This window comes from Scylla paramamosain, chromosome 1 (assembly GCF_035594125.1).
Source record: "Scylla paramamosain isolate STU-SP2022 chromosome 1, ASM3559412v1, whole genome shotgun sequence".
NCBI classification, from domain to species: domain Eukaryota; kingdom Metazoa; phylum Arthropoda; class Malacostraca; order Decapoda; family Portunidae; genus Scylla; species Scylla paramamosain.
In genome coordinates this window covers 19297304-19316395 of record NC_087151.1, presented here as the reverse complement: position 1 = coordinate 19316395, position 19092 = coordinate 19297304, and the positions used below count along the sequence as shown (strand labels likewise).

General features: G+C 39.7%; 1 protein-coding gene across 1 annotated transcript in view; it reads left to right on the top strand.

Moving 5' to 3' along the window:
• The window catches only part of LOC135101913 (mitochondrial protein C2orf69 homolog), a gene marked incomplete at its 5' end in the record, with an annotated part of 42609 nt that extends 35352 nt beyond the window's left edge, over positions 1–7257 (top strand). The window contains 1 exon segment of the mRNA XM_064006258.1: positions 1066–7257. Coding sequence (XP_063862328.1) covers positions 1066–1221 — 156 coding nt within the window.
• Between the last annotated feature and the right edge of the window lie 11835 nt (positions 7258–19092).

Below are 19092 nucleotides of genomic sequence, written 5' to 3'. Positions count from 1 at the left end.
TGTGTAAATTAGGGACTATTTTCTTTATACAAATTCAAAATTCCAATAATACGAGCTTCAGTCTGAGGCAAGTAAAATTATGAAGTTTAAAATAAGCGCCTTCCTGCATGGGCTGTATGGTGATGCACAATGATTCAGATGTGCAGGGACAAGTTTGTGAGCACTGGAAGAGAACTGTGTACTCTCCCTCATCTTCCATCTACTATTCATTCCACCACCAGTGCTCTTTTAAGCTGAACTCAGTGTCTTTCAGACTCCCACTTTCATGGCCTTACTGCTCATTATTATACTTGCACTCTCTCATCATTTTGCTTGCAAACATATTTACAATACAGTACAAGTACAGTGTACAGTGCTTTATATGACTGACTGAGCTTGGATGTGTTGCAGTGTTATTGCTGGCATGTTCTTTCATTCATTGTCTTTGGTGTAGTGTTGTGTGTGTGACTGACCTTTCAAGTGCTATTTATGCCTCCCAAGTGGCCAATGATTTATAGTGTGAGTCCTAGCAGTAAGGCTAAATGAGCTAGAGTATCAATAACACTCGCAAAGAAGATATAAATTGTTAAGAGGTACAAGAGTGGTGAGCAAGTTACCCTCCCTGATGCATCAACTTCACATTAGTGAGTGTTATGCACATTTTATATGTTTCATTAATACAAAATCATGTTCTTTGTATGCTTCTTTCTCTTTCAGGTTGCTTTACTAACAGTTCTGTAATATAGAGACGTTTGTTGCATTTGTTATCATACATTTTAGCTTGAAAACTTACCTTTGACAAGGCTCACAGAACCTAACCCCTTTTTTTGCCATTAGCTATGTGTTTTTGTTATACGAGAGTTAACTACATGAGAAATTCAAATGGAACCTAATTGCTCATATCACTGGGACCTCCCTGTATCTGTTTTTGTTTGTTTTCTTCACTTTTTGTCTTATGTATTTTTCTATCATAGATAATGTTGGTAAGATGTGATATGTAGTGACTGGATGAGTAAATTGGTAATAATCTATATCTTCTATATATTATTTTCAAACACATATTTATAATCACTCACTCCATTACAGGTCCATGATGAATTCCGCCCCTGGATAGGTAAAGAATGTAAATCTTTTTATGACATCTTGCGACGTGCTGGAGCCAAGGTAGATTATCTACTCCATTTTGAAGAAGAGTCTCCATCTCTTTTATGGCACTTTAGAATTCTGAATAATTTCATATGATGAGGAGACACAGCACAATATTAAATACGAAAATAAACTGGGTAAGTAGGAAAGAAAGAAGATAACTACTGTATGTGGGAGGAAATGAAAATAACTAAGACCAAAAAAAAGTATTCCTTCTTGTTAACAGAAATCAGTTTTTTAGTGTTTGCTGTGAGGAAAATACTATAAGAAGGATAAATTTCTAGGCATATTTTCCTCTGTAAAATATTTTTAAAACCATCTGCAACAAGAATAGATTAATATAAAAAAGAGTTTAATTGAAAAAAAGACCTAATAAAGCTATTCTTACATCTAATGAATAATAGTTATCTAAGACGTCTCTGTTTTGGGCTTTGTGCTATGAGATAGGAGAGAAAGAAGAGAGTTTATTTCAGTCTGCTCCATGGCCAAACCCCAAACCCTGACAAAAGCATCCTTGTAGGTTCATCATGTGAAGCTTTGATACAGAATCAAAATACAGTCAAGGCATCACTAAAACTTAATATCTTAACATGAATTGTGTTTAATACAGTGATCAGTTTGCTTCCAAGTCATTATCTAATACAGGGAACATAAGCCTAATATGGGGATAGGCTGCAACAAGCTACAGAGAAGTCCATAACACAGATTATGGTAACGGTACTGTCAAGTAAGTGAGTGCACAGCCACCACCACCACCATCAGCCTTACCTCCTACAGTAATATGAATTTAGTGAGATCAGTGAAGAGAAGGGTGGGCTGCAGCCACCACTGCCACTGGTAAACAGGTGATTGGGACTGCTACAGGTATACTTGATTCCATAAACCTAACAGAAATTTGGTTCGTGAAGGTAGTACCATTGTCAGAGACAATAACAACAGGAAGTCCATGCGTGGTGAAAGTGTGCCATAATTTGGCTAATGTTGCTGCAGTTGTGCTTGAATACAAAATGTATGCTTCAATATATTTACTGTGTGCATACACTAGAATGAGTATCATCTTACCTTCCACAGGCCTTGCAAAGTCTGTGTGCACTCTGTGCCATGGGTGTCCTGGCTACTCCCACAGGTGTAGAGGGGCTTCCAGTAGCTTCTTCTTGTCCTGTTGACAAGAACAATAACTCTTAACTTTGGCTTCTCCATCAGCATATAATCCTAACAGCCAAAAATAGTTTCTCAGTAGCGATTTCATCCTCACTGTGCTGAGATGGCCCTGAAATAGCAATGTCCTTTCCCTCACCAGTATCACTACCCAGGAGCCCTACAGCACACAGCCTTGATGCACAATAGGTTCAGAACTTCAGACCAACAATAGTGATAGAGTAACAGGGCACCCTGAACATCATCAGACCAACCCTGCAATGTAAAGTCACATACAATAGCCAAAGTGGGATCCCTTGAAGTTCACAAAGAAACTTTTTCTGTTGTAACTGGAATATTTTCTAGTGTGGTCATGGATAATATCACCTGGGACTCCTTCTCCTAGGTCTTCTCTGCTTGAAGGGAAAGCCTCCTGAGACAATCTACATCAGGCTGGTATTTCAGACAGTAATCATAGTTAGACAACTTAGATCTCTTAACTCTAGAGATTACCGTCAGTGAAATTAGGTATAAACTGTTAAGAGGCAGTGAAATTAGGATCCCTAATCCCAACAAGGGATTTGTGGTCTGTAAAAATTGTAAATTTTCAGTCATAAAGATATTTATGAAACTTATATAATCTAAACATAACAGCCAAATTTTTTTCTCACAAAGTGCATATTTCTTCTCAATAGCAGAGAGAGTCTAGAATGCATATCCAATTATTCTTTCCACTGAGTCCTTCATGTGATGGGACAGCACTATTCCCACCCTGTACCAAGACATGTTACAACTTAAAATTAAGGAGGGTGAGGGTCATGATGTATAGGAAGTTCAGAAGATTGTAATAATTGTTCAGAGTTTACAAAAAACTCTTCTTGCTCAACTTTCTATATCCACTTCTCTCCTTTATGTTGTGCAATACCCTCTGAAGTTTCTTGCTTGCTTTCTTCCCAAGGAATAGCACTAAACTCAAGGATAACAAAATTCGAGGGTTGCAAAACTCAGGGTACTGGAAACACTGAAAAAAAAATAAATAAATAAAATAAAAAATAAATAAAATAAAAAAAAATATTCTGGCCACATGGCCTATAACTGTGTGAGTGTGTTTTTTCCTCACATCCAGCATGACACAGTGGTACAATGGTGTGGTCCAGCCACATATAGAGCTGTGTGAGTGTGTGTTGTGTCCTCATATCTGGTGTGTCACAGTGATGCAACGGTGCAGCACCACGGCACTTAGAACTGTGTGTATGTATGTTTTGTCCTCACATTTGGTGTGACATAGTGGTGTGGTATTGCAGCACCACAGCATCTAGAACTTTGTGTTTGTGTTCTGGCATGATACAGAACTGTGGTGGTGCAGCACCACAGTATCTACACTAACCACAGAAAGTTGCAAGACCAGACACTCACTAGTCTCCTTGATAAGGATCTCTAATGGAGGTGCAGCACCACTGTAGCACAAAGCACTGTAGTAGTACAGTATGGTTTGGTACAATATTACAGTACAGTATGTCTGAGGCAACTGACAGTAGCCCCTTTTCTGTTCCCTCCTACTTTCTCTATCCTCATGTTTAATCCAAAGCTGGATGTTACGTATATGTGCACAACGACTTAACCTGTTCTTGTGCCCATGTTTTTTAATCTTCTGAGTTTTCCACCATCTGGCTACAACTACAGAGTCACTTTCAAATTAAATTTATCTGTGCTGTATACCTCCCACCTAACTCTTCTGACTATAAGAAATTCTTTGACTACTTAACTTCCAAAGTGGAGCACATTCTGACTCTTCCCTTTTGCGGAGATCTCCATTCTTGGAGACTTCAATGTTCACCACCAGCTTTGGCTTTCCTCTCCCTTCACTGACCATCCTTGTGAACTAGCCTTCAATTTTGCTATCCTTCATGACCTAGAGCGATTGCTGCAACACCCTACTCTTATCCCTGACCATCTTGGAGAAATGCAAAACATTCTTGACCTTTTCCTAACCCCTATTCCTTCTGCTTACACTGTTACCCTCTCTTATCCAATGGGCTCCTGCGATCACAATCTCATATCTGTATCTTGTCCTATTGCTTCAATCCCTCCTCAGGATTCCCTAAGTGGAAGCACCTCTGGCGTTTTGCCCCTGCTAGTTGTGGGGACCTGAGGAGGTATTTTGCTGATTTTCCTTTGAATGACTACTGCTTCCATGTGCCGAGTGCATAACAGAGGTGGTAGTGTCTGGCATGGAGGCATACATTCCTCATTCTTTTTCTCAACCTAAACCTTCCAAACCTTGGTTTAACACAGCCTGTTCTCATGCTATACATGATAGAGAGGTTGCCCACAAAAGGTACTTGACTCTTTCATCACCAGAATCTCATGCAATCTATATTTCTGTTTGGAACCATGCCAGGTCTGTTCTCCAACTAGCCAAAAACTCCTTCATTAATAGAAAGTGTCAAAATCTTTCAAGATCTAACTCCTCTCATGACTTTTCGCATCTAGCCAAAAATATCTCCAATAACTTTGCTACTTCTACTTTCCCTCCTTTATTTCAACCAGATGGCACCACTGCTATCACATCTATCTCCAAATTTGAACTCTTCACTCAAACCTTTGCTAAAAACTCTACCTTGGACAATTCAGGGATTGTTCCTCCCTCTCCTCCACCCTGTGACTACTTCATGCTACCTATTAAAATTCTTTGCAATGCTGTTTTTCGTGCCCTTGCTGCCCTAAACCCTTGGAAGGCTTATGGACCTGATGGGGTCTCTCCCATTGTTCTCTCAAACTGCGCCTCCATGTTTGCACCTTGCCTAGTCTAACTCTTTCAACTCTGTCTATCAACATCTACCATTCCTTCTTGCTGGAAGTTTGCCTACATTCAGCCTGTTACTAAAAAGGGTGACCGTTCTAATCCTTCAAACTACTGTACCATTGCTTTAATTTCCTTCCTATTTAAAGTTTTTGAATCTATCCTCAACAGGAAGATTCTTAAACATTTATCACTTCACAACCTTCTATCTCATCATCAGTATGGGGTCTTTTAAGGCTGCTCTACTGGTTATCTTCTGGCTTTCCTTACTGAGTCTTGGTCATCCTCTTTTTGAGATTTTAGTGAAACTTTTGCTGTTGCCTTAGACATATGAAAAACTTTTGATAGAGTCTAGCACAAAGCTTTGATTTCCAAACTACCCTCCTATGACTTCTATCCTTATCTCTGTAACTTCATCTCAAGTTTCTCTCCTGACCATTCTATTCTATGCTGCTGGGGTAGATGGTCACTCTTCTTCTAAATCTGTTAACAGTGGTGTTCCTCAGGGTTCTATCCTGTCATCCACTCTCTTCCTTTTATTCATTAATAATCTTCTAAACCAAACTTCTTGTCTTATTCACTCCTACGCTGATGATACCACCCTGCACTTTTCCACGTCTTTTCATAGATGTCCAACCCTTCAGGAAGTAAACATCTCACACAGGGAAGCCACAGAATGCCTGACTTCTGATCTCTCTAAAATTTTTGATTGGGGCAAAGCAAACTTGGTATTGTTCAATGTCTCAAAAATGCAATTCCTCCATCTATCAACTCAACATAACCTTCCAGACAATTATCCTCTCTTCTTCAATGATACTCAACTGGCCCCCTATCCTACACTGAACATCCTCAGTCTATCCTTTTCTTATAATCTAAACTTCACACCTCATCGCTAGCTAAAACAGCTTCTGTGAAGTCAGGCATTCTGAGACATCTCCACCAGTTTTTCTCACACCTCCAAATGCTAACTGTGTACAAGGGCCTTATCCATCCATGTATGGAGTATGCTTCACATTTCTGTGGGGGTTCCACTTATACTGCCTTTTTAGACACGGTGGAATCAAAAGCTTTTCATCTCATCAACTCTTCTCCTCTAACTGACTGTCTTCATCCTCTTTCTCATCACTGCAATGTTGCATCTCTAGCTATCTTCTACTGCTATTTTCCTGTTAACTGCTCTTCTGATCTTGCTGACTGCATGCCTCCTTTCCTCCCACAGCCTCACTGCACAAGACTTTCTTCTTTCTCTTACCCCAATTCTGCAAGAGTTAACCAGTAATTTCAATTATTCATCTCTTTCTCTGGTAAACTCTGGAACTCCCTGCCTACTTCTGTATTTCCATCTTCCTATGACTTGAATTCCTTCAAGAGGAAGGTTTCAAGACAATCATCCTTCAATTTTTGACTACCGATTCAGACCCTGTTCAGGAAGCAGCAGTTCAGTGGGCTTTTTTTATTGGATTTTTGTTGCCCTTGGCCAGTGTCCATGCTACATAAAAAAATAATAATAATTAAAAAAAAAATGTCATATTTTCCTTCAAGTTCGGTGCAGTACAAAAGTATGATTTTTTTTTTTTTTTTTCATATTGAATTGTACCATTTCCATACCCACTTGAGTGAATACAGTGGCTAGCCAGCACAGAATCCAACCAACCAACAGCCATCGTCACCAGCCACTGCTCAGGTCAATTAGGATTAGCAGAGGTTAATGAGGTAACTTGAGGCCTCACTGAGGTGTTAATTCCAGCCATGGCCCAGCCCTGTCACAACAGGGCTGGACAGAACCCTACCTGTACACCTATACCCAGTGGCCCAGTGGCCCTGTAGTGTATCTGCTCTGACCAATTGCATTTTTTCTTTCTTTTTTTTCTTTTTCCACAAGCAGAAGTAGAAAAATGGATAAAGAAAAAAGGGCAAACTAAATCAATTGAAAATTAAAGTGTTTATTAAGTGATATTTATATTTTATTAATTAATTACTGTAAATTTCATTTTTTTTTTTGTATTAGGGGTTACATGAATAAAATAAAACTCTATATTTTCAAATATTAATGTTTGTTCAAAAAAATAATATTATTGATAATGTAGCATATTCTCTTGCAAACTGTATGTGCAGCTTAGCACCTTTTAAATAAATATGCAACTGATCCCAGCAACAAAAAAGAAGGTGATCAGTTGCTTGGTTGAAACTGTCCCAATAGTTTCTCTTAAACCTTGCCTGGTCCATCCATAGCATAGCTAGAACACCCTATCCCACCAACAGCCCAAGAACCCAGGATTGGGGACCAGGTTTATCATTTCCATTTCCAATGAGGCTAAAGTAAAGTGGTAAGTACACCTGCACCCACAACAGCTTTGATCTCTTATACCACCTATCCCTGACCCAGGCCATGCCCCTGACAAGTGGCATCACTTTTTAAGTCCTTTCCTCATCCTCAGTGCTCACTGCTCAGTCATGAACAGGGCTCCACATGACCTAGTCATGCAGCCTCCATCCTCATTAGTTCAGGTTAAGACATTGAGGGTTGTGAGGCTGCTGCTGCAGTCTGCTACTGTACTACAGAAGCAGTAGTGGCATGATGAACCCTGATCACAAATTCACAAGGTAAGATTCGTATGATGTTTTCTTCTTTATTTGTATTAAGAGTTCAAGCTTAACTTCAATAGTTTTGTCTTGTACTTATTAAACATTGTGTGTGTGTGTGTGTGTGTGTGTGTGTGTGTGTGTGTGTTTGTTTGTGTATTTTACCTAGTTGTATTTACCTAGTTGTATAGTACAGGGTCCGAGCCAAAGCTCAATTAGTCCTGTCTCCATACCCGAATTTGTCCAATTTCTCTTTAAGCATGTGCACACTCTTTGCCGCAACCACCTCTTCTTTTAAGTTATTCCATATTTCAACCGTTCGATGCAGAAAGCTGTATTTCTTAATATCTCCCAAACAATGACTCTTCTTTAATTTCTTCATATGTCCCCTTGTACGTCTATCTCCTTCCTCCACTTTTACGACAAGGTCATCTCTGTCTATCTTCTCCATGCCATTTACTAATTTGAACATTGTTATCAGGTCTCCTCTTTCCCTTCTTTCTTGCAGTGTTGGTAATCCAATTTCTTCCAGTCTTTCCTCGTAACTTAGGTCTTCCAATTCAGGTATCATTTTTGTAGCTGTTCTTTGTATTCTTTCCAATTTCCTTATATCTTTCTTCTTGTGTGGAGACCATACCACTGCTGCGTATTCCAGTTTGGGGCGTATCATGTGTGTTATGATTTTCTTCATCATTTCTTTGTCTAGGTAATTAAATGCCACCCTGATATTTGCTAGCAAATTATATGTAGAGCCAAATTTTCCATTGATGTGTTTTTCTAGTGATAGCGTGTCTTGAATTATTACTCCCAAGTCTTTTTCTTCTTTGCTCTTTGGTATTGTGATTCCTCCCATCTTATACTCCCATGAAGGTCTCCTTTTACTTCTTCCCATCTCCATTACATGGCACTTTTTTATATTGAATTCTAATTTCCATCGTTTACTCCATTCATAAATTCTATCAATATCCCTCTGTAGTTCCTCACAATCCTCTTGGTTCTTTATTACTTTCATCAATTTTGCATCATCTGCAAACATGTTAATGTACCTATTTAAACCCACAGTCATATCATTTATATAGACCTGAAACATTATAGGTGCCAACACAGACCCTTGTGGTACTCCGCTTGTTACTTCGCACCAACTTGATTTATTATCTCTGATTACTGTGCTCATTTCCCTACCTTGGAGATAATCCTTCATCCACTTAAGTATTTTTCCTTTTAGCCCTCCTCGATGTTCCAGTTTCCATACGAGACTTTTATGTGGAACTGTATCAAAAGCTTTTTTCAGATCTAAATAGACTGCATCAAGCCAACCATCTCTCTCTTGTAGTTTATCTATTACTCTTGTATAAAAGCTCAGTAAGTTTGTTACGCAAGATCTCTCTTTCCTGAAACCGAATTGTTTTTCTGTTATTATATTTTCTTGTTCAAGATATTGCACCCATCTGTTTTTAATGACTATTTCACAGAGTTTACTTACGATACTCGTGAGTGAGACTGGTCTGTAATTCAGTGGTTCCATTTTATTACCTCCTTTGTATAACGGTACTATATTTGCTCTCTTCCATTCCTTTGGTACTTTTCCCTCCTTCAAAGAACTGTTAATTATCTCCCATGTTGGTTCTTCCAATTCCTCTCTACATTCTTTCAATATCCATCCATTTACTTCGTCTGGTCCCATTGCCTTCCTAGTATCTAGCTCTTCCAGTAGTCTTTTAATTTCTTTTCTTTCCACTTGTATGTTTGCTATTCCTTTCTGTTGTTCCTCATCTCCCAGTGATGCAAAGACAGTTTCTCTTGTAAATACAGACTTAAAGCTTTTATTCAGTATCTCAGCCATCTCTTGTGTGGTTTCATAAATTTCTCCATTTTCTTCAGCTTTGTAATGGTATCTCTATGCTTTATTTTTCCATTTACATATCTATAGAAAAGTTTGGGTTCTTCTTTACACTTTCCAACTACATCTCTTTCAAAATTTCTTTCTTCTTCTCTTCTTATTTTAACATAATCATTTCTAGCTGTCCTGTATTCTTCTCTATTTATCTCATTCCATTGTTTCCTCATTTTTTTCCATGCCCTCTCCTTCTTCTTTTTTGCCTCTGCACACTTTGCATTAAACCACACTTTCTTATTTTCTTTTACCTTATATCTTGGCACATATCTTTCAACACCTTCTCTAAACTTGCTTTAATTAAAAACACTTCATATTTTTTCTGCACCTCCATACCTCTTAATAAATTATTCCAATCAAGCTCTCCGTAGAATTTCTTTAACCCTGTAAAGTCTGCCTTAGCATAATTTTTTCTCTCATTTTTATATTCCTCATTGAATTTTGGCACTTCTTCTTTGATCTCTATCTCCATCTTCACATGATCACTTTTTCCCACTGGACACAAATATTCTATACTTGGTTCATTTTCTGGCTTTTTTGTAAAAACCAAGTCTAAGAGTGATGGTTCATCTTCCCCTCTGTACCTAGTATTTTCTTTCATCCATTGATGCATCGTGTTTACCATCATAGTCTGTAAAAATTCTTCACTCCATGTACTGGCAATCCCTGTCACCTCCATCTTCCCCCAGTTTATCTCCTTGCTATTAAAATCTCCTACTAGTAACACCTTGTTTCTTATCTTTAGCATGTCATCTATACTTTTTATGAACTCGCTTTGCATGTGCTTATAATCATCAGTCCCCCAAGTGTTGGTCTTTGGAGGCATGTATGCAACAATAATTTTTCTGCTTTCTTGTCCTTGGATCTTGATCTCCACACTCAATGTTTCTGACCTCCCTTCACCATATTCCACTGTTTCTATCAAGATGTTTTTTCTTACTAGAATCATCACTCCTCCTCCTCCCTTATTCTTTCTGTCTCTTCTCCATGTGTTATATCCTTCTTCTTCAAATTCAACATTAATCTCCCTTGTTAGTTTTGTTTCCGTAATGCATGCCACTTCTGGTTTCTTTTCATGTAAATAATCTCTTAGTTCCCTTTGGCTGGACACTAATCCGTCTATGTTTGTATACATAACTTTAATTTTATTTATTGTGGACCCATTTCTTTTGTGTTCTCTCTTTGTTGTCTTACTTCTTGCCCCGCATTCTTTAACCACCATTTCCTCATTTTCATGTCTATCACTCTCCATATATACCTTTCTGCCTGTTCCTGTGTTCTCGCTTCGTTTTTTGTCTTGGCCTCCTCTTTTAACTCTTTCACCTTGTTTCTTTCCTCCTCATTAATTTCTCTTCTTATATATATATCCTTCATACCCTCTATCTTTCTTAACAAACTCGTTCTTCTCAAGATGTGTTCGGCTGCCGCTTGGGTATTAAGTCTTATTTTCATGGGACGATTCCCCCCTTCTGAATATTTCCCAATCCTGTACACTTCTTCTATTTGTATATCCGTTTCATCTCCTTCTACAATTTTCCCAATGATTTCTTTTGCACTTTGTAATTCTTCTCTTTCTCTTAGAACTTTATTTGATATGGTCTTCTCTTTATCCCCAAACACCATCAGGCACATCTTTTTTTGTACCGTATCCCTTACTATGTTATCTTTTTCCTTAATGATTTTCACTACTTTTTTCGCCATCTCTTTATCATGTTCTTCTTGCTGTTTTCTTATTATTTCTGTCATATCTATCTTCTCTTGTTCTCTCTCTTCTTTCCAACTTTTCACTTCCTTTTCAACTAAGCCTTTTACTTCACTCTGGATTTTGCCTTCATCTATCCTAACTTCTTTCTTCTCCACCATGCTCCTTAACTTTCTATTTTCTTTTTTGAGTTCTTGTATTTCTTCACTGTACTTTACATTTAAATCCACTATCTTTTCCACTTCCTCTCTCAGTTTCTTGTTTTCCCTTTCTCTTTTTAACTCCCTTCCTTTCAACTCTTCCAGCTCTTTAACAATGTCGTTCGTGTCTTTAAGTCCCCTCTCCTTATCTCCTTTCCATCCTCTGACTAATGTCACCAATCCTCTTATTTCCTCTCTTATCTTTTCATTCTCTTCTTCTAATTTCCATAATCTTGCATTTAACTTGCCTACCTGTATATCCTTTTCACTAAATCCTTCAAATTTTGGTGTGCCTCTGGGCGACGGCGACGCGGCGGCGGCCGCCATCACGCTTTGTTTACAACCGATTTGGATTCGGTGTTTTCACCCACAATTTTCACTTCATCTATTCCATCTCCGATCTTTTTCTACTTCTTCCATAAAAACTCCACCCCACACTGTGCACTTTCTTAAACTTTTGTATGGAACCAGGCTAAGAAAATACCTCGGACCCTGTACCCACAAATAGGCAAGTCTGCGCAGCTGCTCCTGACACGTCTGCTCCCAACGTGTGTGTGTGTGTGTGTGACTGAGTGAGTGAGTTAAAAGTATTGGTGAGTGAGTGAAACTGTGAAAGTATTGGTGAATGAGTATGATTGAGTAAGTGTTAATAATTAGTGTGGGTGAGTGTGAGTAATAAGAATGAGAGTGTGTGTGTGTGTGTGTGTGTGTGTGTGAGAGAGAGAGAGTGTGTGTGTATTTACTTAGTTGTATTTACCTAGTTGTGACATACGGGAGAGGAGCTAAGCTCGTATTGTCGAGAGAGAGAGAGAGAGAGAGAGAGAGAGAGAGAGAGAGAGAGAGAGAGAGAGAGAGAGAATTTACCTAGTTGTATTTACCTAGTTGTGACATACGGGAGAGGAGCTAAGCTCATACTGTCCCGTCTCCATAACTGTTTTTATCCAACTTTTCCTTAAAGTCATGAATATTTGTAGCACACACCACTTCCCCTTCCAGTCTATTCCATGCCTCTATGCTTCTATGAGTGAAGCTAAACTTCTTTATGTCCCTACTGCAGGTGGTTACTTTTAGTTTTCTTCCATATCCTGTTTCTCTTTCATTCATTATAAAGAGATGTTCCCTATCTAGTTTTTCCATCCCACTCAGCAATCTGTACAAAGCAATCAAGTCACCTCTCTCTCGTCTCTTTTCCAAGGTTGGGAGTTGCATTCTAGCTAGTCGCTCCTCATTATGACAAATCTTGCAATTCTGTTATCATCTTTGTTGCCGTTTCTGTATCCTTCCACCTTTCTTATGTGCTTTTTTCATGTGGCGACCAAATTACCACTGCGTATTCTAATCTTGGACGTATCATTGTGGTGACTATTTTCCTCATCATTTCTATATCCAGATAAGCAACTCTTATGTTTCTTAGTAGGCTGAGAGTTTCATCTGTTATCTTGTTAATATGTTTTTCTGGTGATAAATTCTCTGAGAAAATCACTCCCAGATCTTTTCTCTTGTTGTCTTATTTATTGTTTCATTTCCCATCTTATAGTTATAGATACACCTTCTGTTACTTTTCCCAAATTCCATCTTTTTACACTTACCAGAGTTAAATTCCATTTGCCATCTATTGCTCCACTCCCACACCTTGTCTATATTTCTTTGTAATTCTTCGCAATCTTCCATTCCCTTCACTCTTCTCATAAGTCTTGCATCATCAGCAAAAAGACTCACATAGCTGGATATATTCTCTGCCATATCATTTATGTACACCACAAACATTATTGGTGCCAACACTGACCCTTGGGGGACCCCACTTAATACTGGCCTCCTCACTGATGTCTGGTTCCTAATTACTGTTCACATCTCTCTGTTTTAAGGAAATCATCCATCCACTTCAGCAGTTTTCCATTTACACCACCTGTCTTTTCCAGCTTCCACAGCAGTCTATTACGTGGCACTTTATCAAAGGCTTTTCTTAAATCTAGATAAATACAGTCTGCCCAACCATCTCTCTCCTGTATGATATCAATTACTCTTGAATAATAGGATAATAAATTAGTGACACAAGATCTCCCTTTTCTAAAGTCAAATTGACAAGTTGTGAGAATGTCCTTATCTTCCAAAACCTCGGTCCATTTGTTCTTTATTATTTTTTCACATATTTTTGCAACCACACTTGTCAGCGAAACCGGTCTATAATTTAGTGGGTCTTGTGTGTCTCCTCTTTTAAATATGGGTACGATGTTTGCCCTTTTCCAATCCTGTGGAACTGTTCCTTCATTACTAGAGGTACATATGATGGTATGTAATTTATCACTAAGCTGGTTACTGCATTCTTTTATTACCCATCCCGACACTCCATCTGGTCCTGTGGCCTTTCTCACTTCTAATATTTTGATGATTTCATCAACTTCCTCTTTTGTTACTTGAAATTCCTCTATTTTTCCATTTTCAGGTGTGCACAATGGCCTTATAAAATTCCTTTTCCTTTGTAAAAACTTACTTAAAGCTCTTATTCATCACTTCTGCCATCTCTTTCAGGTCTTCATAAACTATTCCATCTACCATTAGCTTTCCTATACTCACTTTGCTTTTCAGTTTACCATTCACATATCTATAGAAGAGTTTCGGCTCATGTTTATACCTGTCTATTATATCTTTTTCAAACTGTCTTTCTTCATCCCTCAGAATCTTCATGTAATCATTCCTTGCTTGTTTTTAATTTCATATCAGCAAATCACTATTCTGCTGAAGCTTCGCATTCCCATGAGATATGCTGCACGTCACCACACCGACAGATGCTGTTTGGCTGCCGCGCCAATAGGTTGTCTACCCAGCTGCTCGGAGGCAGTTGTTGCTGGGTGGTTCTGGACGGCTCTTGTATACTGTTCCGCAGTTAGCATTGAGCTTAATACCTGCTATCCAAGCTTGGAGCAGGTCAGTGCCCCAACGTGTGTGCTTGACCTGGCATTGAGTGTTTACGACGCTCCTTGTGTTTGTGTTGGTATGGCAGCTTGAGGAGTCCTCTTCCGGCGAAGGTTCTTCCCCAACACAAACGGGTGGACAGACAGGTGCTTCCTCTCATGGAGGAGAAGGAAGCCGTCGTTCCCGTGAATGTGGGCACAAGTCCAGGTCAAGCAGCCTTCCTTCACATCGCGATACTTCTCAACATGCTACCCCTAAGCGGTGGAGTTTAGGTGACGTGGCACCTGTCCCTCGTGGGCCACCCGCCGCCATTACGTTACGTGCGGCTTACCAGGATGACCAACATGTAATACATGGTGAATCCTCAACTCCTTGGAACACAGTGTTGCAAGCTATTGCAGAACTGAGGAGTGATATGGATCAGTTGAAAGCAGAGAGGCAGCAAGATGTTGTGCAGAGGCCTGACACTGTTGCCAGACTGGGCACCAGCACCATGAGGGATGACACAGGACATGTTCTGCCCTCACCTGGTGACTTTTCTGGTTTTCTTGCTGAGGACGGTAGTAGTGAAGAGGGTGAGATCCATGGAGATAGCCCTGTTGGCAGTGTTTTGATGCAGACCTCTAAGGCTTTCGGCCCTGTTGAAGAGGTCACCTGTGATGTTGATAAGCAGACATGGTCAATCAGCTGTTTGATCATGGTATGCAGGAAGACAGTTACAAGGAAGTTGCGGAGGACGAAAGTACCAAGAGGCCAGGCAATTGTCCAGCTTTATCCCCTGTTGAATGCAATGTGCAGATTTTGGAGGCACTCAAACAGGACGCTAGGAAGGCGGATTTACGTATGAAAGACGTGAACAAAGTCCTTAAAGCAGCTTCCATCATCATCAAGTCTCTTTCAGTGCTTGATAAAGTGGCCCAGGATGAGGGCAATGCTGTTGTGGCCCACGAAGTAGGCATGATTAATGGTGCTTTGGCCCTGTTAGGTCATGCCAACCATCGCAACAACTTGGTACGTCGCTTTAACATCAAGCGGGAAATAAATCAGAAGTATTCACACCTGTGCTCTGACAAAGTGCCCATGACACGCTTCTTATTTGGGGATGATCTCTCAGTCTGCAAAACAGATAGAAGAGTCTGAGAAACTAAAGAGTAAAATTACAACTAAATCTTCATTCTCTTCCTGGAAGCCTAGCACCTGGAAGTTTGGTGGTGGAAAGTCAAGTTCATTTGGCAGAACCTCATTTAGAGGGTTTGCATCAAGATTTCAACCCTATGGACAATGGAGGCAAGGACATAGGGGAGACCAGAGACTTTCCTTCCCACACCAGGGCTCAGATTTAAAAAACTCCCGAGGCCGGGGACGCAGCACTCCCCGGCAATAAACCAGGCAAGTTCCAACTTTGTTGCAGGTTCCCTTCACAAGTTTGTGCCTGAATGGTGCAAAATCACTAGTGATTCACATATTTTGGACATAGTTGAACACTGTCACCTGAATATTAATGTCAATGATATTGGTTATTTGTGTTTTGAGGATGTGGAGTATAACTTTAGTGTGATGGAACTAATTATTCTGTCACAGGAAATTTCTAAGCTTTTGGAGGTTAAAGTTATTAGAGAAACACAGAGAAGGGCAGATCAAATAATTTCCCCTGTGTTTTTGAGGAAGAAAAAGGATGGAGGTTACAGGATGGTACTTAATTTAGAGAAATTAAATAAGCACATTCCCTATACACATTTCAAGATGGAAAATTTTGAGCAAGCTATCAGACTTATCAATAAAGGTGACTATTTAGGATCTGTTGATCTGAAACATGCCTATTACTCTGTGAAGATTGCAGAGGAACAACAAAAATACCTTTGTTTTAAATGGCATGGTAAAGTTTATCAGTTCACCTGTCTTCCCAATGGAATTTCCGAAGGACCTAGAATTTTTACTAAGCTCATGAAACCTATTTTTGCAAATTTAAGAGAAAAAGGCTTTACCATCACTAGTTTTATTGATGACACTCTCATGTGCAGTGCTTCTCTTTCAGGGTGCTATGATTGCATTCACTCTACTATTGAATTACTCAGGAAAATGGGTTTTTGTGTTAATGTAGAGAAATTTCTGCTAGTGCCCACTAAATGTGTTGAATATCTTGGGAATATCATTGATTCTGAGAAAATGATTGTTACCTTACCAGCATGTAGGATAGAGAGAATTCTACTAGGATGTAGACAATTAATAGCTAAAACTTATGATAAGATCAGAGAAGTGGCTAGGGTGATCGGCCTTCTAGTTGCTGCCATCCCAGCTGTGGAACTTGGGAAGTTACACTATCATCACCTTGAATCAGCAAAGATTTCAGCATTGCAAAGGAGTTGTGGTAACTTTGACAAAAAGTTGTTGATCACTGACGAAATGAAAACTGATCTGATATGGTGGATCGAACATGTTGTGACCCAATGTAGGCAAATAATTCACCCAGATCTTGACATTGTTTTATACACAGATGCTTCAGACTTAGGTTGGGGTGGTTGCCTCAATCATCAGTCAGTTAATGGAAGGTGGTCTGCAGAGGAAAAGAAGTTTCACATTAATGGCCTGGAACTCAAAGCTGTGCTTCTTGCATTGAAATCCTTTGCAAATGAGGTTAGAGGAAAGCACATTAAGGTTTTTTGTGACAACACTACTGCAGTAAATTATGTCAATGAGATGGGAGGCACTAAGTCTGTGGCTTGTAATAATGTTTGCACTGATATCTGTAACTGGTGTTTGGACAACGATTCATGGATCACATGTTCCTATATTCCCAGGAGTGATAATGTTTTGGCTGATAAAGCATCTAGGAACTTCAATGACAGGCATGAATGGAAGCTGGATGAGAACATATTCAGGGACTTATGCCATATTTCTGGCACACCTAAAATTGATTTATTTGCCTCAAGGTTGAACAGGCAAGTGCCTCAGTTTTGCTCCTGGAGGCCAGACCCAGAAACAGATTTTTGTGATGCATTTAGTTATAATTGGGCAACTTTTGGACTTGTTTATATTTTCCCCCCTTTCTCCTTGATTGCTAGATGCCTGCAGAAGTTAAGAACAGAGGGGGTCAGAGGCTGGATGATAGTTCCATTGTGGACATCCCAGCCTTGGATGGGTACACTACTCAGGCTGCTTGTAGAAGACCCGAGGATCATAGTGAGGAGGAAGAAAGTGCTGGTGTGGCCCCTGTTGACAGAAGAACATCCTGTCATGTCACATACCAGGTTGATAGCCTGTCTACTGTCAGGAAAAGCTTGCGAGAACGAGACATATCTTGGCGTCATGGAAACCAGGAACTAGGAAACAATATCGAACACATATCAACAGGTGGGCACAATTTTGTCATAGATGGGATATCAATCCCACTACTCCCACTGTAACTGATGTTGTAAATTTTTTAATGGAAACTTTCTACAGAGGTGTGGGTTATGACTGTGTCAACACGGCGAGGGGGGTCATGTCCTCGCTGGGGATAGTTGTGGATGGCTGCAGGACTGGGAACCATCCCCTAGTCAACAGGTTAATGAGGGGTATTTTCAACATGAGGCCCTCAAAGCCTAGATATCAGGACACCTGAGATGTAAAACCTGTTTTGGCAAAATTGAAACAGATGGAACCCTTACAGACTCTTTCACTGAAGGACCTTACACTAAAACTTATGATGCTGATGGCACTTACACAAGCTGCTAGAGTTCAGACCCTACACTTACTTGTGCTAAGGAATATTATCATAAAGGAAGATTCTATTTCTGCTTGGTTCGGGGATAACATTAAGCAATGTCGTCCGGGATTTAATGTTCAGTTTGTGAGATTTTTGCCGTACACAAAGGACAAGAGTTTATGTGTGTGCAGGACTTTGCACACATATCTGAAAAAAACAAAACACCTTTGCGAGGAGATTGGGAAGAAGGATGGAAGATTCTTCATCAGCTACATCAAGCCATATAAACCTGTATCAAGAGATATAATTGCTAGATGGATTAAGCATGTGCTTACTATTTCTGGTGTTGACTCTGTCAAATACACAGCGAGCAGTTTCCGCACCGCTGCAGCCTCTCAGGCCAAAGCCATGTCTGTGCCAATATGCCACATCTTGTCTAAAGCCGGATGGTCAAGGGAATCAACCTTTGCCAAACACTACAACAAGAAAATTGTACAGGAGGGGGACCCATTCCAAGATGCAGTGCTGGACTAACTTCGGTTTCCCATTTACGAAGGTAACTTATTTCTTGAACGGTAATCATTATATTTGTAGAGAAGGCTGTATAATCTTGATCGATTTTGCACAGGTTCAAGATACACAGATGCCTAAGAACTACTGAGATACTACACCCACATGTCTTTAAAGCTTCAGCAGAATAGTGATTTGCTGATATGAAATTACTGAAGTACATGAGACTTACCGTAGATCAGTTGAAATGTGCTTCGGGTTTTATGAAGCAAATCACTTCTGCTGAAGGGGAGCATTCACATGCCCTCTGCTCCTCCCCTTACACAAAGCCAACAGAGGGTTTTATTATTAAGAATACATTAGATGTACTACTTTATCATGTAGGTGGTCATATTATTCAAAGTCTGTCGGTGTGGTGACGTGCAGCATATCTCATGTGAATGCTCCCCTTCAGCAGAAGTGATTTGCTTCATAAAACCCGAAGCACATTTCAACTGACCTACGGTAAGTCTCATGTACTTCAGTAATTATTCCACAGGT